Source organism: Poecilia mexicana, unplaced genomic scaffold (assembly GCF_051168715.1).
Source record: "Poecilia mexicana isolate PSO_F unplaced genomic scaffold, ASM5116871v1 scaffold_14, whole genome shotgun sequence".
Lineage (NCBI taxonomy): Eukaryota > Metazoa > Chordata > Actinopteri > Cyprinodontiformes > Poeciliidae > Poecilia > Poecilia mexicana.
This window is the reverse complement of record NW_028263383.1, coordinates 28,917,863-28,941,557: the sequence shown is the minus strand read 5'-3', so window position 1 is coordinate 28,941,557 and position 23,695 is coordinate 28,917,863. Positions and strand designations below refer to the sequence as shown.

General features: G+C 41.5%; 1 protein-coding gene across 1 annotated transcript in view; it reads right to left on the bottom strand.

Moving 5' to 3' along the window:
* cadm1a (cell adhesion molecule 1a) overlaps window positions 1-23,695 on the bottom strand; it is a 393,093-nt gene that overhangs the window by 9,809 nt on the left and 359,589 nt on the right. The window contains exon 10 of the mRNA XM_088012458.1: window positions 1,286-1,414. Within this exon, the coding sequence (XP_087868584.1) occupies window positions 1,286-1,414 (129 nt within the window). The remainder of the gene's footprint in view (window positions 1-1,285; window positions 1,415-23,695) is intronic.

Below are 23,695 nucleotides of genomic sequence, written 5' to 3'. Positions count from 1 at the left end.
TAATGTACGCAATCCCATTTCCTCCTGCGTTGGAAACATTAACGTGTGAAATTCCTTATAGATTGTAATTATCTGGCCGTCGTGAGGGCGGCGTACGATGAATGTCGTGCTATTCATCAGGACCGCTAGAAAAATTCAGTTTTACTCATCATCAGTAACCCGCAGCACTAATGGCTGCTCCTCCATCATTTGGCAAACTTCCAGCCAGTGATGTAGTAATAAGAGAAACAAACTGAAGCACTTTACATCGTGACGGTGCAGTTGGCGCTCCAGAATATAAAAATGAGCTTCTAAGAAATGTTTCGGCTTAAATATCTTAAAATAAAATTCTTAATTCGTCTCCTCATCCTGACCATTTTAAGAATAATATTTGACCTTTGAACCCTTCAAGCTTTTATTATTTTTTATGGGATTTATAAGGTTCTCACACACAACAGACAAAGCAATGGCAACTGAGCAACTTGTCCAATAAAAAACAAACAAACCCCGAATTCTCATTTATCTAGTTCATCCTTTGAAAAATACCAAAGATACCACAGATTGTGGACGCTGACATTACCATTAGCATATACGCTGCTGCTACATATTTAGCATTGAGATGCTATTTCAGGCCTGAACAGCTTTGCTGACAGGCACACTCCTTTTAGCACAACTTGAAGACAACAATTGTCTTTTCCAGCGTCCAATCAGATTGTTTTGGAATCTGAAATTAACTCTTAGTAGGCCGAGAGAAGCGGTTTCTTTCTCCATTGTTAACATTTGCGGATTTCACTTGTGCATCAGGTTTCTGGGTGAACCAGAAAAATGTGAATAAAAAGATTCCGGCTTAGGAAAAAAGACGTTACTGCATTAAATTCTCTATAATTATTTCATCATATTAAGTCCCCACCCTACCTCAAAGGTTACATATTAACAAAGGTTTACTTATTTACTTTTGTACTTTAAAACTGAAGAAGCCTTTTGGATGAGAGATGAAACATTTTCAAGAAACAGTAGAATAAGTTCTACGCAAGCACTTAGGGTTAGCTTACCTACTAATGTATCGCCTGAGTATGAAAAGGGAGTCTATGTCAAATTAGAAGCTTAAGTTGCCAGCTCTGGCATTAGCATGTGGACTAATAATTTTCTGAAGAAAAGCCACAGTACCAAGAAAACCTGAGAAAAACTGTCTGTTTAGTTGGAAGCAGAGTGAAAATAAACTATGGCTAGTTTAAAACGTTTCCACGTCTACTAGAACAAATAAAACTTTAGTAAGTGAGATCCAGAGTATGAACAGGTCTGCTACCTTTGTGTCTTGCAAAGTAGCGTCCCAAGACAATGAGCAGGCAGAGCATGGCGAAGACGACCACGGCCACCACTCCTCCGATGACGGCGTGGTCCACCGTCCTCTGTGCGCCTTCTCCAGCTCGAGAGTCTGAGAAGAGAAAAGGCCATGAGAGAAACAGAACCCATAAAACCGCCTGCGACATGGTGGGAAAGGCGATTAACTACCGAACCGCTGTGGATCTGACAGAGAAATGTAACGTAGAAGTAGGTTCCTCTTAACGAAGAAGAACCTAAAATCTGCTGCTGTAGCAACTCAGAAACAAGGCGGTGTGGGTCGCCTGTGACCGGGCGACTAACTCACATCCTATTAATATATAAATGTTACTACTATCGTTCAATATAAACTAGATTATTTTGTTAATTTTATTCGTCAATTTATTGAAAAACATGAAAAAAGACACCAAAGTCAAACTGAAGTAGCAACACTTGATAGTTATATTTAGATATAAATCTAAATAACACAATATTTAATAAAGTATTCACACCCCTGTAGCTTTTCCACATTTGTCACAACAAATGATCAAGTATTGTCTGGGATTATAAATCATAAACCAACACAGAGTTGAGGATAATTGCAAAGTGGAAAGAAAATCATGTGAAGTGGCGGTGAATCCTCCCAGGAGAGGTTAAACCACTGAAATGACTCCAACAGCTCATCACTATTTGTGTTTCCATCAACGTTTTCATGTTGGTTTGGTTCAGTAGTGGAGGTCCAACTGTGATCTGGAACATTTCATCTTGTTGTGACTAGTCTGGTTCTTTGACTCCAGCAGGAAATCATCTTAAAAAGCTAATCGAGCTCCTCAAAACATTGAGAAATACTTTTTTTTCCCTCTTATTTTGTCAAACATAAAGCTGCAACTACAAATCACAAATTGCCACAGTTCACAGTTTGAGTTCAGTTTGAGATGATTTTTTTAAAAAGTCAGGAACTATAAATGGTTTTTAAATTTTCCTTCCTTTGACGGTTCAAACAAAGAGCCATGCAGTTTAAAATCCGCTTCCCCATGTGAGATAATGAAACCACAGTGGCTGTGTTTCCCTTAATGAAAGTAATTGCACCTAAGTGATAGTTTCTGCGTATAAATTGCCTCCCGGGACATTTCCAGGAACTGTCAGGGATCTGCGGCTCGTTTCAAACTGACCCCAGAGCAGATTGACGCCGCTTTTCGGTGTGATTTAAATAAAAATTACTACCTTTTAAACCGACTTTGTAATTATTTCTCATCCTGCTGTTTGCAGAGCAGAGAGGAAGTTAGTCGGCACTGAATTTATGAATGCATTACGTCTGCTGCCCCCTACAGGACAAACCTCCACAACAGACGAATAAACTTTTATTTGCTGTGCTGACTTTGAATTCATCTCACTCCGTTTCTCCACTAAAATTAATTTAAACCAGAAACTTTTGATGCAGACAATCACAACCGTCCTCTGCACCCCGTCTGCAGCCCTCCGCCCCCCCGAAGCCCACATTAACATCGTAATAGGAAAGTGTGTTAAAGCACAACTCTCGCAGCCTGACAAGAAGTGAATTGGATGTCAGAAGGATTCCTGCTCAGTTTAATTGAACTTGCCCGGTGCTAAAAAAAGAAAATCTGCAGTCAAAATAACCTATTAGATCTATAAGGTGAAGCTTTGTTGAGTTTGACAGGTAGAACAGCACTGACCTCCACAGCGCTGTTTTCATCACAGTGTTAAGAAAATGGTCTGAGTAAATACAAAAAGCATTTTTAAAATGGTAACTACCCCCTAAACCTAATCATTTTGTCCCAATCTTCTTGTTCATTCAGCTACACTGGAGGTTTTTAGACCCTAAATATCCTATTTAAGGTCACCCCACACCATCCCAACCAGATTTAAATCAGAACTTTGACTAGGCCACTCTATCTTTTGTGCTGATTAAACCATTCAGAGGTGGATCATTGTTGTCCTGCCTAACCCAAACCGGTCCATCAGCTGCAGTATTCAATATATTAGCCATCTCCCAAATCAGAAGTTAATTTTGGGATTTCATATAATATGTTTATGATTGGTGTCATGTTGGATGACTGTAAACTATGTCAGAATTTTACTTCATAAAGTTTTCTTTAAAGAAAAAAATATGAGTATATCACTGGTGGTGCTAACACCAGAATATTCATGCTATTGGACAGCAGAGGAATGGTGACTAATCTAGCCATGGTAGGTAGTCACCAGTCTCTACAAAGCTAATGCTATCCTGTCCATGCTAATGCACAATACAGGAAATGGCCAATTCAGTGGGTGACCAGCTAGTGAATAGACTGCTATTCACTAGCCTCTCCAAAGCTAATGCTAGTAAGTAACCTCCTTCTGATTTGATAGCATCAGTCGATCATTTACTGTTGTTGGCCAGTCATTAATCAGATCAGTTGCTAGCTTCAGAATAAATGTAGCTTCCTGCAACAAGTTTCCTCTGATGTAGTCAGTACAAGTCAGCCTAGGCATGCTAGTTGTTAGCCTCTCCAAAGCTAACGCTAGACCATCTTTGCTAATGACCAGCAGAGGAAGTAGCCAACCCAGTGGGCAACCAACCTGTGTGCTTGTCACTAGCCTCTCCAAAGCTAACGCTAGTGAGTTGCCTCAGTTACCGTTACTAGCCACTCATTACTCAGATCAGTAGCTAGCTTAGAAATGCATTTAGTGTCCTGTAACAAGGAAACAGCCCCTGCTGGGTCTCAATAGTCTTAATTTTAGCTCTGAAACTGCACCAGTTGCAGACCTTGGTTGGAGCCAGTGGTTATTTGAGCTAACATTGCGGTTTCCTCTGACATCAGGTGATTTTTCTCCACACAATGGCAGCTCTTTGGATACTTCTTCTCTTTCTTCACCATTCTCTGTAAAGCTGACAGATGTTTGTACGCAGATGTATGTCGTGTTCTTATTCCTCCGTGAAATTAGAACTTTTCAACTGAATTAATAAAAGCCTTAAATTAATATGACATTCATGCTGATGAGCTGTAATAAATAGTTTGAGGCTGGTTATAAACCATGTCACAAATCTCGCCTGGAATGTAATTAGTGGGAAACTCGCAGGATCTTCGTTAAAGCACCGTGAAGATGCATCGTGTTGATGAGACCAAATGGGTTATTAGAGGACTTAATGTAGCAGCAAAAAAATAACATTAACCTCAGAATGGAAGTTGTGAACTGAAGATGTAGGACATTATGAGAAAAAACAAACTGTGTAAGAGATAGTCATAATTACTTCCCCAGCAGTAGCTCATGTTTAATGGCTCTCAGCTACTGTACCGTCCCTTTACAGCTGGGGACGTATACCTGCTCTACTTCCTGCTCATTCTGAAATTTTTTTATTGACACACTTTAAATTTAGGCACAGTAGAGTCTCCTGAAAGTTTTCTGTGCTTTCATTTTCAAACTTTATCTTGAAATGTGCTTGAAATCTAAAAGCTGAAGTTAAGGTTGGATGATACGGCTGAAAAACGAATCACAATATAAGAGTTTCATATCAGTGGATTTCAAACATTATTGATGAGTTTTTTATTGTTTTAAATGTCTGAAATACTGTCAAACTGGTGGAGTGACCTTTCTTGTTTTATCTACAGCTTTCACAACACAAGCACAAAGGCAAAACCTGTAACTGCTGCTGCGCAAGTTACTCAGCAGGTTGTTGCTAGGCAACCAAAGAATGAGCGAGTTGCTAGGTAACCAAAGAGTGAGTGAGTTGCTAGGTAACCAAAGAGTGAATGAGTTGCTAGGTAACTAAAGAGGGAGTGAGTCAGCTGTTGTCACCAACCTAGCTTAACAGGCCGTGAGAGTTTGAGAGGCTAAAGCTTTTCTTCTGCCTACATCTCCCAGAATGCTGTGTGGTTCTGGATGTGAATTCAGTGAATATTCTATATATTGTCACCTTCATAAAATATTGGCCTAAATCATTTTTTTTTTTTTTTTTTGGCCAAATGTCACTTTGGCAATAAAAACAACTTTCTACAGTGTGGACCAAAATCTCCAAATTGAAAGTATTCAGGGGCTAAAACTGTTTTTCTCCCCAAGTGAAAAACCTGAAAATAATGTGAAATCTCTCTCTTTTACCTGCACAACATTAAATAAAACACACAATATTTTATATTTACCTTAGCATTTAATCATTTAACATTTGGGCTTATTATTTTCCATTTTTTTTAAGTCTATAAAATGTTTTTGGTTTATTCCCAGAAATACCCAAACATTGCAGTATGTAGCCAAATACAACAGATGGGTGTTGGGATGTCTGTATTTAAGTAAAAACTCAAGATGTTTGTGACAGTGCTTATTACAAGACAAAAAAAAAGCTAACTAAAGAAAAATGATTTCTGTTGCACTTAACATTTTTAGTTGAAAGATATAAACTTGCCATGGAAGATATCATGCTAAAAGAATGCCAAAAAAAGTGTTTGAAGGCCATAAAAAGTTAATCCAAGGGCCACAAAATGACAAAAAAGGGGAAAAAATTATGATATTGAATGTTGAATATTGTATCCAGGTGTATTATACACTGATATTGATCATGTGACTGTCCCAAACGGAGGATCCAGCAGTCAATCGGGAGCGGCCATTTTGCCGGGAGAGAAACCTAGGTGTGAGAGTTTCTCATTTTCATGGAACATGTTGACGGAGAAGTGAAAGATCTCCTAATTGGATCTCCTAATCTGCTAATTAAGCATTGGTGATTTGGGCGCTGTGCCTGTAGATAGAGGGGCAATAAGGAATACAGCAGCACAATGTGGGCGGAGTGTCACCGGCGCACAAACGCCTCGTCAAGATCCACTTCCAATGCCAGCAACGCTGCTGGTTAAAGAGTGAATGTAATTAAAGCACCAATGCACCTATTCATTGAACCTATTTAAAAATGTCAGGGAAATCTTTTGCCTCTCGGATGGCGAGCTACGCCGCTTCCATACAGAACGACTCCGCCGAAGGTTTATTAAGCCTTCCTGAAAGATGTCAGAAAAAGGGCTTTTCATTTCACTTCTGAAGCCGTGTAAAAACACAGAAAAGTTCAAATTTAAATAATAAAAACAGGCAAATTATTCTTCTCCAGCAGTGATTCAAGAGATGGCTTCATCAGCCAGAGGAGTGTTTTTTACGAATTATTTTGAGACATTAGAGTAACTGGAAAAAGTAAAAAAAAATGAAGGAAAATGGCTCCTTAGTAGCTAAATAAGATATGTTTCTGCATCAATCAGGCAGAAATGGAGAGACAAGCTGGAAAAGTGTCAGAAGAAGAGCAGAAGAAGAAGAAACATCTTGGATGCTTTGGGTCCTGCAGCAAGTCAACATCTACATCCACTCCAGGAACTCATCAGCGACTCATCCAGAAGAACAGTGACCTGCCTCAGCTAAGGTCAAAGGTCATGATTCAACAATAAGACAGAGAGAAAATATCTTCGAATGGAGAGTTTCAAGACCAGAACAGCTGACCTGACTCACATTAACTAAACATCCTGATGATCCTGAAGACTTCTGGGAAAATCTTCTCTTGGCTTGAAGAAATAGAATGGATCTTTCTGGAGTAAAACTGGAGTATTTTCCAGTCTGACATGTGGGTGCCGGTGGAGAGATGCAGCTCTGAATATCAACTTGAACTGCAAAACGGGATTTACAACGACCTCATCTTAATTCAGGGAAATCTTACATCTTCAAAGAGTTCTGTAGTTTATCTGATTCAAGGAAGGGAGGAAGAAAAGAAGGAAGGATAGGAGAAAGGAAGGAAGAAAGGAAAAAAAAGAGGAGAGAAAAGATGGCAGGCAGACAGAAAGGATGGAAAATAGGAAGAAAGGAAACAAAAAAGGAGAAAAGTAGGAAAGAAACAATAGCACAGATGGGCTCTTGTTTGCACTGGATTTGTTGCTGTTTGCCCTGAATAGGCTAGTGTTAGCCTTGGATAGGCTAGCAGTAGCCTTTGATAGGTCTGCATTAGCCTTCAACAGGTTTGCGTTAGCCTTGGATAGACTAGCGTTAGTTTCTATAGGCTAGCAGTAGTCTGTATTAGGCTATTGCTAGTCCTGAATAAGCTAGCATTAGCCATCGATAGATTTGGATTACCCTTGGATAGGCTAACACATCGCATGCCTAGGCCGGTTTGGCCTAGTACTTTTTTCCAATGCAAACTTTATTGAGAAAACTGGCTGGCACACAATATCTAAGCGACATACAACAAATGTGTTTACCGTATTTTCCGCACTATAAGGCGCACTTAAAAACCTTCAATTTCCTCAAAAGCCGACAGTGCGCCATATAATCCGGTGCACCTTATATATGGACCAATATTGAGCCACAACAGGTCTAGCAACTATGGTAAGCAGCCGCCGACTTCATTTTTGCCGGTAGAAGAAGAAGCGCGCGGTGCATGCTGGGATAGTTATCAGAACGCTGGTTTGTTAATAAAGTTTGACTGACCTATCTACCTACCGACCTGATAATCAGGTCGTCTGCAGGTCATTTAGCACCACGTTCTCCACAAACATGCTGTGCGCGAAAGGAGAAGGGTGACCATCGTCCGGCCAGTTGCGGAAGGCTCTCCTCGCCGACCGGAGTCGGACTGTTTTGTTGACATTCTGTTTACTGCAGCTCCATCTAGTAGATGCATAACGTAACTCCAGCCTCTACTGTAGCGTCTATTCTATGCGCCTTATAATCCGGTGCGCCTTATAGTGTGGAAAATACGGTATGTGTTTTTGAAACAGTTCACTGTAATCCAGTGTGACACCTAGCATAAACACTAGGTGTCACACTGGACACCGAGTCAGTAGCATGAATACTGCAGAGTCAGTATTCATGCTACTGACTCTGCAGATGGCCAAAGGGAAATTCTACCAAATTTTTCACTACCTTGAACATCTTTAGTTAGCTCTAGTTTTGAAAACTTCAATACTCAGACTCATAAAACATGGACTAGATTATTCAACACTAAAAGCAGAATATTATCGGGTATGAAAACACACTTTGTTTAACTAAATAAGACAAACCCAAGGAGTCAGAATTTGCATTTCATTATCATTTTACAACTTTTTCACTCTCCAGTTTTCTTTCTCTTCAGCTGGAAATTAGGTTTTTAAATAAAACATGCACTGAAGGTTAAACGTCATCGGGTGTTGAGGTAGAAAATCTACTTTCTGGCACCAACATCTCAGCCAGCTTTTAAAACACATTCAAAGGCCTAAATCTGGTTACAGGATTAAATATCTAATTTACAGCAGGTGGAGAGCTGCATGGGTAAATAAAACCCTGCTCATATTTCCCTCTCATGTAACATCAGCCTGTGTGTATGTAATGAACTCCACTTCTGGTGTCAAACAATATAGAGAAGAGAAAGCGTTCCAGCTAGTAAGCCAAGGCGAGCCAACAGTACATTACCTCCTTTGGAAACCTTGCACCTTTTTTTATCTGACGGGGCCATTCATCATTTATCTAATCATGGCAAGTCCTCATCCAAAATGTAATATAATTATGGGCTATAACTGTTCTCAGGATATTAAGCTGTATCTGGGCCACGGCTAGCTCAATAAACACCTTCTAATAATGGCTTTTAGTGGTCTCTGGAGCGACTTATCCTAACACACAGAGGACTCTCTACGGCTCCCAGGGCCAAATGAGTTTGCAGCTTGTTGCAGAGATGCACATCAGTCCTGTTAATGGGGACACAGTTTGGCAAAAAAAGAGAAAGAAAGCGGCCCAGTGGTGCTTCTCTCCAGCCTCCAGACTATTCTTTGTGTGATTATCTACCCGACTCTCTCCTCCCACCCTGCTGTCGCCGAGCTGCACCAGTCACCCCGTCAACGGCTGGAGACGTTGCCCTGGTTGGTGCAGCTGCATTCCCCTAAATAAACAATCACCTGACGAGCACAAATAAGGTCAAAACAATTATTAGCCGTGTTTTAATCATAAAGAAAAGGCCAGGAGATAAATAAGCCATACTGGAGAGAAAACACAGACTCCCAAAGTGGAGTGCCATGCCGCCTCTTCCCCTGCCTCATTGATAATAACAACAGAGACTCTGTGTAGCCCGGTGTTGTGTGACAGAATGGTATCAGTGAAATGACATCGGGGGCTTTGTGTAGATCTGTGAAAACAGCAGACGCAGCCCTGAGTGAAGGAGCTGTGCCAACAGAAATACGGAGCTAATCCTGGAGAAGAAGCCAAGACAATGGCTGCATTAACATACCGACGGTAAACAGACAGCGGTGCACTTGCCGGTCAAGGTCGTCCATGAACCGCTCACGGATTAATACACAAACTTCTGTGCCAAAGTAAAATGCTAGCATTGCGTTTTTTTTTGGGAAGCAGAACTTCATCATCTGCTTCATCTCCAGCATGAGGTGGTTCTCTTTCTTTCTGCTCCGAGTCAAACCAACCAAACAACCTGTTCCCCTCCTGGCCTGTGGGGGCGCTGCACCAAGAACCACTGAAGGAAACTACACAAAAACCTCTGAAGAAGACACAGAGAACTTCCTTCTTCACTAAATGGAAACAAAAATATGCTGGGGTCAGATTGTAGAAGCATAATTTGCTAAAAGATCATGAACCATTTCTCCTGCTAGTACTAGGCTAATGTGCTGGATTTAGTTGTATTTACCCAAAATGCCTTGTGCCATTGTCCGCTTCCAGCTTTCGAAGCAGTTTCCAGTCCACTTGGCGTTCACATACACATTATTAATTCACTCCAACTGAAGTGAGACAGAGGTTTGTAGGCAGACCAGAGTTCACTGTTTTCATATCTCCCCCCAAAAAACAAACTTTCTAGACAAATGAGCCAAGACACCTTTGTAAAAAGAAACATGTCCGCCACATCACTAAAAAAAATATACACACAGGTTCCTGGGTTGGATTTCAGTTATTATGAGGCTTTCTATCTGTAAGCTTCTCTTGCTAATATCTCTTGCTTATCTGTTTTAAGATAAATATCAATATAAATTAGCTTAAATTAAAAGTTAAGATAGTGCTGCTGCGATAAAAGATTATTATTTTAAGGTTTTTCATTCATCTTTACCAGTCAAAATGTCATGAATGAAGCTAAAAACATCAGAATTTTCCAGCTTTTTTCCTGTCTGAATTCTTTAACCTGACTGACTGCAGGATGCTGGTCTTCAGTTCAAACTAGAAGTCAAAGCAAAGGAAGCATGGAGGATGGACACCGGAGAGGATCCCTGCAGTTATTCAGAATATCACTGAAAGAAAAAACATTAGTGATGTTTTCACTGATAAATTCCAGCTTGGTACATATTAGAAATGAACCTGGAAAACCTCCACGGTGGTTTTGCCTGCCAAAAAGCGAGCGAGCGAAGCGTTTCAGGGATCTCAGCAGCTGGAACGGTGAGATTAAATTAGAACAGGAAAGAGTGGAAGAAGGTGCTTTACTCTGGATATTAATAATCAATTTCAATTTCCTCTCAGATCTAATTTTTATCTTGTTGAAATAGAAATACTTTAGAGTGTGACCCACATTCTAGGACAAAAGAACAGAATAGTCCATGAAGGATAATTGGAACTTTTGAGGAAAACTGTAAAACTGTCGTCTTTGTGGGAAAACCAGGAATATTTTAATGTAAAAGATAAAACATTAAATACATTTACTTTTTTTTTATTCAGTAGAAAGGACAGAAATAAAGCTAACAGACCAGGGTTTGGAGAAATAAAGATGGAGAAATAATCTCAGTTTACAGAGTCAAAACTACAGCCTTTAATTATTTTACGTTTATTTAATGTGACATTAAAAATTGATAGAAAATTATTGTCTGTTTCAAAATAGTCGTCTTTTTTAGGGAACAGCTCCTGAGGTGTCAGAGAGCGTGACAGTCAGTGACAGAGACCATGGGGTGGGAAGATTTTACTCAGTTATAATAATCGATTTTCGAGTCAAAGCGATTATTCATAAAGATTTCTGCTTTAATCTATCGATGTGCAAAAGATCCTCGTGATCTTCGATAAAAGACTAAATGACTCCAAATGTTTGCCTTTAACGAAGACGGGGCCGGTTGGATCCCTCTCCCTCTCATTTTTGTAGCTTCCTCTTTGTTTTGGTGCTTTCCGCTTACGTTCCAGAACCGTCTCCATGGCGACATCAGAACGCCGTTACAAAATGGAGGCTCGTAGACAGCATGTTTTGGGACATTTTAGGTCGATTTTGAAAGTTAATAAATGAGAACTGGGATTTTATGCAAATCGATTTTTTTGGCACACCCCTCCCTAACAGATCCATAATTCTCTCTATTTAAAATGGGAAAGACAAGAAAACATGATATTTAAATGTGTGTGGGTGTGGAAACACCAAAGAATAACTTCCTTGATTTAACAAGATATTGCTCCTGAATTTATTTCCAAGCTCTGGCAGTTAAACGTTTCAGGACGACTAAAAGATGACATGAAGGTCACATGCTTCACTGTTGCCAGTAAAACCGAGTTATTTTTCACCTTGTGTGACATGAAGCAGCTGAAGGAGACGACGCGAGCGGCCATTATGGTGCAGGTGTTGTTGCAGCCAGCAGATGGTTGACTGACAGCTGCGATTAACGAGCATCTGGACACCCTAATGAGGCTCTCTTTGTTATTACAGGCCATCACTATTACAGCACATAATCACACATTTTGTTCTATAATATTTCCAAACGCTTATCAGACAAAAACTCTGTTATTTGGAAGACATTGTCTGGTAATGATGCCCATAATCGCAAAACCATCTGCTGGATTCCGTATGCGGATCTGCAGGTTTACAGGTAGCATTCAGGGGGAGGAGCAGGGGAAACTCTGGTTGCCATGGTGATATTAAGGCAGAGGTGATTAGCTGAATCTGTTTTGACCTCGACCGATTCAAGAAACGACCTTCAATTGCTGCAACAAATCCACACCGATGGAGTTAAACTGGTTCTACTGGTTACAGCTAACGTGACTGAAAAGATGGCTGAACTTCCTTCAGGGTAAATGAAACGTCCATCCGTCCATCTGTCCGTCCGTCTGTCTATTCATCAACTGAACTCTCCACCAAACCATACGTCTATCCTCTGTTCCTGCTTCATCTTTAATATCATCCATCATCTTCTCTGCAGCTCATTTTCCAGAACCTGCTTGAACTTCATTGTTGTTATGTGACTTTAATTAATATTAATTAACCAACAGCAGCTCATTTATATGTGTTTTGGTTTGATTATGGCTGATAATATTCCATACTTTTGTGACCACATACCCAAAACTAGGAACATAAATAATGTAAACGGTGTTTGTTGATTTAAAATCTTCAGAAAAAAAATATATAATTTAGCATTTTTCAGTGATTATTTATCTCCATAACGCTGGTTAGACACATGGAGTTTGAAATGTTTTGTTTTGAGAACAAAATGGAAGAGCTAAAAATGTCATCTATAACAAACTCTGCAAAGCAAGAGCCGAAGATAAAAGTTACCGGAGCTTCAAAACTTTACGACTCCCACCGAATAATTCCTCTCCTAATTTCACCATTAACAAAATCACTAATTAAAACTTAAAGGTAAGGCCGTTTTTCTTCCTCTGCTGAGAAGTTTTCAATCCCTGCAGCTGCTGCTTGATGAAAGCTGTTGATGCTTCGTCTATTTCAGGACTCCTCGGTTTATTTCATCATGAAAAGCCAGACGGAACCTTAGAGGTTCCCTTGACTTTCAGCAGGAGGCGAGTTATAAGGGGAGGTAAAAGGTTTGTGGAGGTGCTGGTGGTTTGGGGGGGTCTGTTTGTCACCTGTCACACTCAGTTGTGAGTCTCAAACTAATTAATGCAGCATATGTGGCTCATTTGAAGAGAGCCCCAAAGGCAGGTTGACTGCCAGGTTAGAAAGAGATGCGTCTACCTGCACGCACCCGCTCAGTGAACGCCAGTGGATCTTAAATAAAAAGGTCCAACTGGGCCATTAATGACTTCTCCGTCTTAATGAGGAAACCGCATTAGATGTGGGCTGTTGGGTTCTGGGACGAGCAGCAGGGTTTCCAATCTACTCTGAGTTTAACTCCTTGTATGACTTCTGGAGTTAAACCTTTGGGTTCATTAGAAATCTGAGTCTCTTATTTTTATGTCCTTTGTTTGTCCCAACATGGAGAGAAACGTCTCAGAATCTGAAAACCTCATACGACCTCATGTGATAACCAAATATCGCGTTTAAACGGAGGGTTTGATGGATGGATGCACATTGGACTGATGGATGGACAGACGAACCATTGGACAGACAGATGGCTGGACAAGTGGAAGGATGAATGGATGGGTGTTTGGTAAATGGATGAACGGTTGTTGGATAGACAGATGATAGATGGATGAAAGGCAAATAAATGGATGGATGGACAGATGGATAGATAGTTGGATGGATGCAAGGATGGATGTTTGGATGAATGAACGGGTTTAACAATTAATTGACAGATGGATGGATAGATGGATGATTCAATGGATAAATGGATGATTGGATGGTTCTGAATCATATCTTCATAATCTTACTGATCTTATTGGACATTTTTCCTCTCAGATTGGCATCGAACCATTTCAGAACCAGGTCAAACCACTTAAACCTGTTGACCCCTGTCTGCCCCCCGACCTGGCAACCAGAACCCCCCCACCTGGCAACCAAAACCCCTCGACCCGGCGACCGCAGCCCCTCCACCAGCCTCCCGTCCTCCATCCCGTCTCCTCCGCTGATGGTCTGTAACGTCGTCCTTCTGCAGCGGTTTGGTTGTCGGATTAGAGACTGAAGTGGCGTCCTTCACTGCTGTTCCTGTGAGCAAAGTGGCCATTATGCCTCCGCGTCCCTCCTCCACTATTAGATCTCGGAGTGCAGCTCAATTATCCCACGACTTTCACCAGTTTGCTGACAGCTGCGTTGGCAGAGCGTATCCTTTTCCAGACGTGCTCACCTCTCCGGATGGGAAATTAGTCAGAGCACCGAACCGTCGGCTTAAACAACTGACATTTTCCCTCAAGATGCCCTTTCATTAAGGGTGAGGAGACATGAGAGGACCAGAAGCTGATTGAACCTCCAACATCCAAACCTTGACTCTCACCCTGCTTCTTAGAAACAAGCTACTCTATAGGCGTCCAGAAAATCTTCCACAGCTTCTGATTGGTGCTATCCATCATTTTTATTCAGACTTAGAGAAGCTACATGATGAAAAAACTTCTACTTTCCTGAACTGCAGCCATGAAAACACATTTTTATTTCCTTTAATGCAGCGTTTCTCAAACTTTTTCAGACTGAGGACCACTTCACCCATTTAACAAACACTCCTAGTCCAACTAACCTGAAATTTCAATAATATAACATCTTATTTACAACCTGAAATGAAAACATTAGTCTCTTAACTCACTTCTTCTTTGATGATCCTAATGAGAAGGGTGATGCTGTTTTGTAAATGAGACTGGCCATGACAAAAAGATGAACAATACTCAGCATGTTTTGAGTCTGTTAGCGTGGATTTTAAGTTTTCCAATATTAGAAAACACATGGATATAAAAAAAGAAGCTGTTCTTTTCTACAAGTGTTGTGTGCATTAATAACATTATAGGGCTTTTTGTACTCTAGAAGCATAATTAAAGAAAAACAGACTTTTCTTTCATTCCTAAGAAAGCCCAAGGTAAATAATTATTTCATTTTAGGTGTTCCAGATGCAGTTAGTTAGCATGGGGCGCAGCACTGCTAACCTAAATCTGCTGGCATGCTATATCTCATAACAATTTTCTAAAAACAAAATTTCTGTATCTCACCCTGAGAAACTGAAAAATGTTCCTGCAGGCATGAATTCCTCTGATCAAATAAAATTACCATATATCTTTTGGTAAGCTAACTGTACACCTTACAGTTTAATTTCACATGTGCACCTTTAACTAAAATTGTTTTCTCAGACTCAGATCTAGAAGCGGACTTGAAGTTTATCAACATCCATATCAAAATATATCTGTTTCTCATTTAAAGTAGAAAATCTAAGGCCTAATTTCTGTTTAAAACACCCACTCCTCCCATCTATTTTAGAGGGAAATGTACGATCTAAAGAGGAGCTCCTGGTGTCTCACTGTTCTCTCTCTTTTAGACTCAAAAAGCAGGCCATTGCCATGGCGACAACATTAAGGAGGACACATAGAGCCAGGCGGTCAGCGCTGATGGCTTTCTAACAGACTCTGACTTGATAGTCACACTCTGAGCAAAGGGAATACAAACCTGCATTAATATTCCTCCAGAAGCTAGCTTAAAATCAAATATTAGCTCATTAACAGGACTCTGGAGGAATTAACTAGATACGGAGGAGGAAATTCAGGACAAGGGACACATCTAAAAGTTTTGACAACTCTTTATTTAGAGAGACAGTCATGTCTTTAGACTTCTGGAGAAAACCCATAAAGGCAAGGGAATGCAGAAAGATAAGAAACATCCTACTGCTACCAGCTAGCATGAAGCGCTAGCACCACATGGCATGTCTCCAAAGCCTAAAGTTTTACCTCCCTGAGTGCAAACTGTAATCTGGCTTTTTATGTCACTGCTGGAGGATTGCCATCTTCCTCTCTGAGCATAATTTCAGTCCATGTCGGTAAAGAACTTGTTCCACTGTGGATAGCGTCTCTCTCTTAAAAGCTTTTGTCAAAATCTTAAGCAAATCCAATATGTTCCTATCAGAATTAGGGATAAAGAAAACATCAACACTGCAGAAACACAAAATCTTATCAAAAAGTATCTTTATCTAGTTTCTAGAGCAAATAAAAAAATAAATAGAAATTTTTCAGCAAGAAATAGTAACTAGTTGAGTAATTCCTTAATAGTGGATAAAAGAAGTACTGGTTCTATTGACAGATTATTTCACTTATAAAATGGGAGAAATATCTTGTGAAACAATCTGCCAATGGAACTAGAACTTTTCTATCAATATTGAGGAATTATTGCCCTAAAACAAGATCCTATATTTTGCTGAAAAACTTACTCTGTACAAATCCTTGAACATGAGGTCACTTTGCAGCCTTTTGTTTGGTTTCTTGTCCAGACATTTCTATTTATATAAATCATTTCACATGCTCCTGTTTTAACTGAAAAAACACAAAATCTTACCAAATATTTATCTTGCTTTTGTACGTTAAATAATACAAAACTTACAAGTAAGTTTGTCAGCAAAACATAGGAGCTTGTTTTAGGGCAATCATTTGCAACAAAAGAATGCAAAGTGACTGCATGCCGATGGGACTGTGTCTGATGCACATCATGGTGGACAACCTGACAAATTGCGCCTTTATTGCTAATGCTGGTAATGTTTAGGCATGGGCACTGTAACTGTAACATAGTTAAAATGGTTGAGGTTAAATCCTGCTAAAATGCACCATCTGCTGGTAAAAAGTTGTATTGCATTCACCCTAGAAAGAGCGAGGTATTATGGGTAATCCTCAGAGCCATGAGGATCACTGACGAGGTAACGTGTCTCTGTCATGTGTTAAAGAAATATTATTAATGCATTTTGTGAAGTGCGTTTGTGGTTGTCGTTTTTGCATATTGTTGAAATATGTTCGGTCTGGGTCGCGCTAGTTCTGTTATTATGTCGTTTTTGTCGTGTTTGAGAATGTTTAGTTCGTGGGAAAGTGCAGTGGGAATTTCCCACGTGGTAACATTATGGCTCCTCCTTGCAGGAGCTTGTTTTATGCCAGAGACTGACCTTACCTCCATGCCCGTTCTGTGAAATGCAGGTATGTTTTACCAAATCTCCTGTAGCAGATGGTTAGCATGACACTGAGTTTTATATTAACAGTTTTATACAATGATGTGGTTAATTTATGTTTCTGCACTGTTCTAAAATGCAAGGTTATATAAACTAAAACATAAAAATGGCATCCAGTAAATAAAATGTCAGCATTTTATTTTATTTTTCAGAACATTTTAATTAGTTACTTTATTTTCTCTAAAAAGGAGACTCACTGGTTGTCCTTTTATTGTAAAACAAAATCCACTATACGATCACTGTAATTTTAAATTATTTTATTGTGGTTATTGTATTATGGGTAATCCTCAGAGCCATGAGGATCACTGACGAGGAGCTTGTTTTATGCCAGAGACTGACCTTACCTCCATGCCCGTTCTGTGAAATGCAGATGGAGAATTAAAGAAACAGCTGATGCCAACTTGAGCAGCTCCTTGTCGTTCATTACCACACCGATAGAAGCCACCAAAACCACATAGGCCACAATGGTGCCGTGACTCGTCGAGAACTACATCGGACCGGGCTGGTGACTTCTGATCCTCACGTCGCTGGAGCTCCACTGTGTCATCTGAATTTGCAACGGAAGTCTAAGTAGCGCATCTGAGTGTGTTTGTACATCTTTGTGAAAGGACATTTCTTTTGAATGCTCTTGGACTTTTGTCAAGATGAGTTTCAGTAATTTTGGACAATCAAATGTGACTCCACTCTGTATTGGCAGAGGTAGAGGGTTCTCTAACACCCCTGTTCCATTTTCATTGGGTAGTCCATCACTTGATGTACATACTGTAAATGACTCATTGGTGACTGGGGAAACTGTTACACCCAGTGGTCAGACCTGTCCTACTATTCAACCTCCTCAGTGTTCTAGCACATCTATCCAAGATTCTCATGTTGATATTGCTGGGCTAGTGGATCAGATGAGCACTATTGTCCAACAAATAGGGCAACAGCTGGCTGATAGTGTTATGGCACACCTGAACTCAAGCAGCCCAAGTGGAACTGTAATTGAAACAACTCGAAATGAGAACCATCAAGTCCCATGCGGCTCACTGGATCTTTCTCAGGTCCAACTCGTCTCCAGAAGCCAGGTGAAGGAACCACCTATTTTTAAGGGGGAGAGTTCTGATACAGTTACAGTTGATGAATGGGAGGACTCGATGAAAAATTACATAAAAAAGAGTGGTGTGCAGCAAGAACACCAGGCTGAGGAGATCCTTATCCATCTTAGAGGCAGAGCGAGGGATGTTGTGAGGTGTGGAATACGCAACTGTGGAATTGATGTTCAGCGTAATCCACAAGCCATCTATTCGCTTCTGCGCAAACATTTTGGGTCTGATCAGTGCTCTCCCGTACCACTTGCTGATTTTTACTCCACCCGGCCAAGAGAGAACGAGGATCCATTCGAATATTGGCTAAGATTGAATGGAGCAGCTGATGTTGCTGCTAACCGACTTAAAGAACAGGGTAAGACCTTTGACAATCCAAGTGTTGAAGTCACTCGCATGTTCATCAGATACTGCCCATGTAAAGATTTAGCTCTCACCTTCAGATCCAAGACCATAGAAAAATGGTCGGCACAAGATGTTCAGGAAGTGTTGGATGAGTATCATATGGAAAAGGGACTGCGGTCTGCTGAGAAAGAAAGCAGAATCAGTGTGAACCGAGCAGAAGTGGCCTGCACAGCGCCCACATCTGTTCAAAAGCAGGAACTGCAACAATGTGTGGCCCCAGACAATTCCACAATGGAAAGACTGATTGCCATGTTGGAGAAAGTGCTACTTCAAGCCCAGTGCAACTCCCAGTCCAGCAGAAGGCAACCTGTTAAAAACCGTTTGCCGACTATTAAAGGACTGAATGACATACCATGTTCTGTGTGTAATGATAATTCTCACACTGCACGTATGCACTGCCGACAGAACAATCTGTGCTTCTTCTGTCATCTTCCTGGCCATTCAAGTCGAAACTGCAGTCAGAGAGATCAGCTACCTTCCCACGAACTAACAGGGAAACTGAAAGATCTGCGTGGAGGGGAGGACAGCGCAGATCCTCTTAGTGACACTCCCACCTTGGATTCTTCTGATGATGACTGTGAGACTCTGTACATTAATTACAGCAGCAAGGTTCCACCACAAAAGACACTGATTGTGCAAGCCCCTCAGAGACTTTCTAAGACTGACAGCTTGTTCTACACGGATGTGACTGTTGGAGGCACACATTCCCTCAAAGCCTTGGTTGACAGTGGATCAATGGCATGCACCATGAGTGAGGAAGCAGAAGCAAAACTTTCAAACTATCTCACGAACCTGGATAAGAAACCAGCCGCTGATTTTGTTATTGTTGGATGTGGAGGTCATGTCGTCACACCTTCTGCATTGTATGAACTCACTCTAACAGTTTTTGGCTTTAATGTCATGATCCCTGTTCTAGTGGTTCCGGGCCAATCTGATGAAATGATATTGGGCAGTAATGCTATCAGATGGCTGATTTCACGAATGAAAGTCTCTTTTGATGAGACAACTGACTGTTCCTCTCAGAGAGACATTCACAAAGACAATTTGCCCTGTTTAATGTCTCTGCTGTCAGACTCGATGTCCTGTGACCCAGGCATGAAACCCATCAAAGTGGGCACAGCCAAACTCAAAAGGTCTGTTACTCTCCAGCCTCTAACTGAACATTTAGTTTGGGCCAAACTGCCTACATCTGATGTTTCTTTAGTTGGATGTTCAGTCATCATTGAACCAACTCAGTCCAAGTGCAGACCCAGACAAATCCTAGTGGGGAGAGTTGTAGCATCATTGTATGCTGATGGTTGTGTTCCTGTCAAGATTGTAAATCCAACTGAAAAACTTCTCACTCTGAGAAGAAATGCAAAAGTTGCCGATGTGTCCACTTGTGTTTCTGTACATGACTTCACCAAACCTGAGTGCATCCAATCCAACACACAGTACACCAAAGACCCTGTAGAAACACCAGTAACTGACGAGGAGATGTCTCACATTCTGAGTGACATTGGACTCCAGGACTTGGACTTCTCATCTTGTGAAGTCTCCCTTGAGTGGAAAAATAAGTTACTGCAAATAATTCAGCAGTATGAATACATCTTTTCTCGGCATAAAATGGACTGTGGGGATGCTACAGATTTTGTGCACAGAATACGTCTGGTGGATGACAAGCCCTTTAGGTTACCATACAGGCGTGTTCCGCCTTGTCATTATGAAAAACTGCGCACTGCTCTGAGTGAAATGGAGGAGTTGGGAATTATTCGTAAATCACAAAGCGAATACTCCTCTCCTCTGGTTCTGGTTGTGAAGCCGAATGGAGATCTCCGTATCTGCAATGATTTCAGATGGTTGAATGCGCGAACCGTTAAAGATGCGCATCCATTGCCTCATCAAACAGATGCCCTCGCTGCACTTGGTGGGAATGTATTCTTTTCCACCATGGACCTGACTTCAGGGTTCTATAATGTGAGACTACACGAGGATGACAAAAGGTTTACTGCCTTTTCGTCTCCTTTTGGCCTGCATGAGTACAATAGGATGCCTCAAGGCTTGACCAACAGCCCCGCAACTTTTATGCGGATGATGATGTCTATTTTTGGGGACCAAAATTTCACTAGCTTGCTATGTTATTTGGATGACCTGATGGTCTTTGCCCCATCTGAACAGGTTGCGCTTGATCGGCTCCAGATGGTTTTCTCTCGTCTGGCTGCAAATAACTTAAAACTGTCTCCCAAAAAGTGTCACTTCCTTCGTAGGTCAGTGAAATTTTTGGGTCATGTGATAAGTGAGGATGGTGTAAGCACTGATCCTAGTAAAGTTCAGGCTATCAGTGAGGTACAGGAAACTGATCTTATGGAGCCTGATGGTGAGACACCATGTGCCAGGAAAATTAGATCCTTTCTTGGGATGGTCCTTTATTATCATCACTTTATTGGGAAGTGCTCCGTTAAAGCTAAACCACTCTTTAGCCTTGTAGCTGAGCCACGAGTGACAAACAAAAAGGGGCGAGGCAACAAACCCAAATTTAAAAAGGGTCTGGTTAAACTGTCCCCATCTGACTGGACTGATGAGTGCAAGGAAGCATTTAAAACTTTGAAAAATGAGTTGATAAGTGGTGTTACCTTGGCTCATCCAGATTTTAATGCTCCATTCATCCTTGCAGTTGATGCCTCTTTTGATGGCATTGGAGCTGTTTTGTCACAGCTTCCTCCTGATGGAAAGGTGGCTAGACCGGTGGCTTTTGCCAGTAGGACTCTCTCACGCTCTCAGCTAAACTATCCAGCACATCGCTTGGAATTTCTTGCTCTGAAATGGGCAATCTGTGACAAGTTTAGCCACTGGCTTAAAGGGCGTCATTTCACAGTCTGGACAGACAACAACCCATTAACGTACATACTAACCAAACCAAGGTTAGATGCGTGTGAACAGCGGTGGGTGTCCAGGCTCGCTCCCTATAGTTTTGATCTGAACTATGTTCCTGGTAGCAAAAATGTTGTCGCTGATGCCTTGAGTAGAGAACCATTTGTTCAGTCATGCATGAGCCATCGCATTGTAACTGAACCATATACCGCACTACTTAACCAGGTGAACGGTGTGGTGGAGAAAACGGTCCAAGACGCGTTTCGTTGTACGACCAACTGTCAGTTGGTTGTTGAATGCACAGATGACGATGCTGAGGTGCCCTCACCAACTTCCCAGACATCATTAACATCACAAGATGTGTCAGCTGTTCTTGAGGCACATGAGTCTGGAGGTTTCAGTCAGATGAGAGCCACTGATCCAGCTGTCTTGCAACTCAGTGACACTGATCAATCTGCCTTGCTGCCAAAGAGTGAACTTGCTAATTTACAAGGTCAGGATGGTGTGCTGGGCAGACTTTTCTATTATATGCAGCGTCACAGGAGACCCACCAGACGTGAACGAGCAAGTGAGTCACCTGGTGTTTTAAACCTGCTGAGACATTGGCCTAAGCTTGTCATTAAAGATGGCCTGATTTACAGAGTTAAGAAAGACAAACAAATGAACATGACAACTCAACAGTTTCTTGTCCCTGACTCTTTAAAAGCCAAAGTCCTCCAAGGAGTGCACGACTCAGCTGGTCATCAGGGCCAGGCCCGCACACTGTCTCTCGCCAGACAGAGGTTCTTTTGGATTGGGATGGAACGTGACATCACTAACCATGTCAAGTGTTGCTTTCGATGTGTGGTTGGCAAAACTCCAGAACCTAATGACAGAGCTCCCCTTGAAAGTATTCAGACCTCTGAGCCGATGGAACTGGTCTGTATTGACTTTTGGACAGCTGAGCTCTCAGATAAGCGTAGTGTGGATGTCCTAGTTGTAACAGACCACTTTTCCAAGATGGCACATGCGTTTCCATGCAAGAATCAGTCAGCCAAACAAGTTGCTCGTCGTCTGTGGGATGACTTCTTTTGCACATATGGATTTCCTAAACGCATTCATTCAGATCAAGGAGCAAATTTCGAAAGTCTTCTCATCAAAGAACTTCTGGAGATGGCTGGCATACAAAAATCTCACACTACACCGTACCACCCGATGGGGAATGGCATTGTTGAACGTTACAATAGAACCTTAGGAAACATGATACGTGCACTTCCTCCCCAGTCCAAGGCAAGATGGCCTCAGATGCTCAAAATGCTAACATTCTGCTACAATTGCACTGAGCATGAAACAACTGGATTTGCACCGTTTTTCCTTATGTTCGGCAGGATCCCGCGCCTGCCCATTGATGTGGTTTTCCAGCACGCTCTGTCAAATGGCCCAGTTGTAGACCATCATGAGTTTGTCTCCCGCCTCAAACATGACCTCTCTGTGGCTGCCCGCATTGCCCGACAAAACAGTTCATCAGAACAAGCCCATCAAGCAATGTACTACAACCGCAAGGCTAAAGGTTCTCCTCTCGATGTGGGTGACAGAGTTTTGGTTGCTAATCGTGGTGAGCGAGGGAAGAGGAAGATTGCAGACAAATGGGAATCAACGGTATATGAAGTGGTGTCTGTGAAGCCTGATATCAATGTGTATTGCATCAGAGACCCTGTCACATCAAGGACAAAGGTTCTCCACAGAAATCTTCTCCTCCCTGTCAACTTTCTTACTGCTGCTGCCGTTTCTGATGATGTGGACAATTCCTCTTGCCCTTCCACAGCAGGAAGTGGACCTTCTCACCCTGTTGTGCCTGATGAGGTACAGGACAATGAAACTAAAACTGTGAACTGGCTTTTGCAGATGGACGGAAATGGTTGTATGGATGAAGTTGTTGTAAATCACCCTGACTGTGCTTCTGACATTCCAGTATGTGGTTCTTCAGTAGACATTGTGTCTCCTGTCTCAAGTGATGTGACCAAGGATTTGCCTGAACCTCATCTCCCTGAATCTGTTGCACTGTCGAGCTCTCCTGAACCAGTTTCCAACCTTACAACTGCGGCTGTCCACTCTGAGCTCATTCAGCATGATCTTTCAGCTGAACGTAGTACTGACACAAAACTGGACTTGCCCGCAACTGATGTTATTTGCACTCAGCCTTCTCGGCTATGCACTAGGTCGGGTAGGCCTGTTAAGCCTCCGGCCAGACTTATATGTGAAATGAATGAACAGGTTGTGGATGATTCAATGTCGACTGTGGACTCTCTGTTTTCCTTTGTAAAGACAATGTTTGCT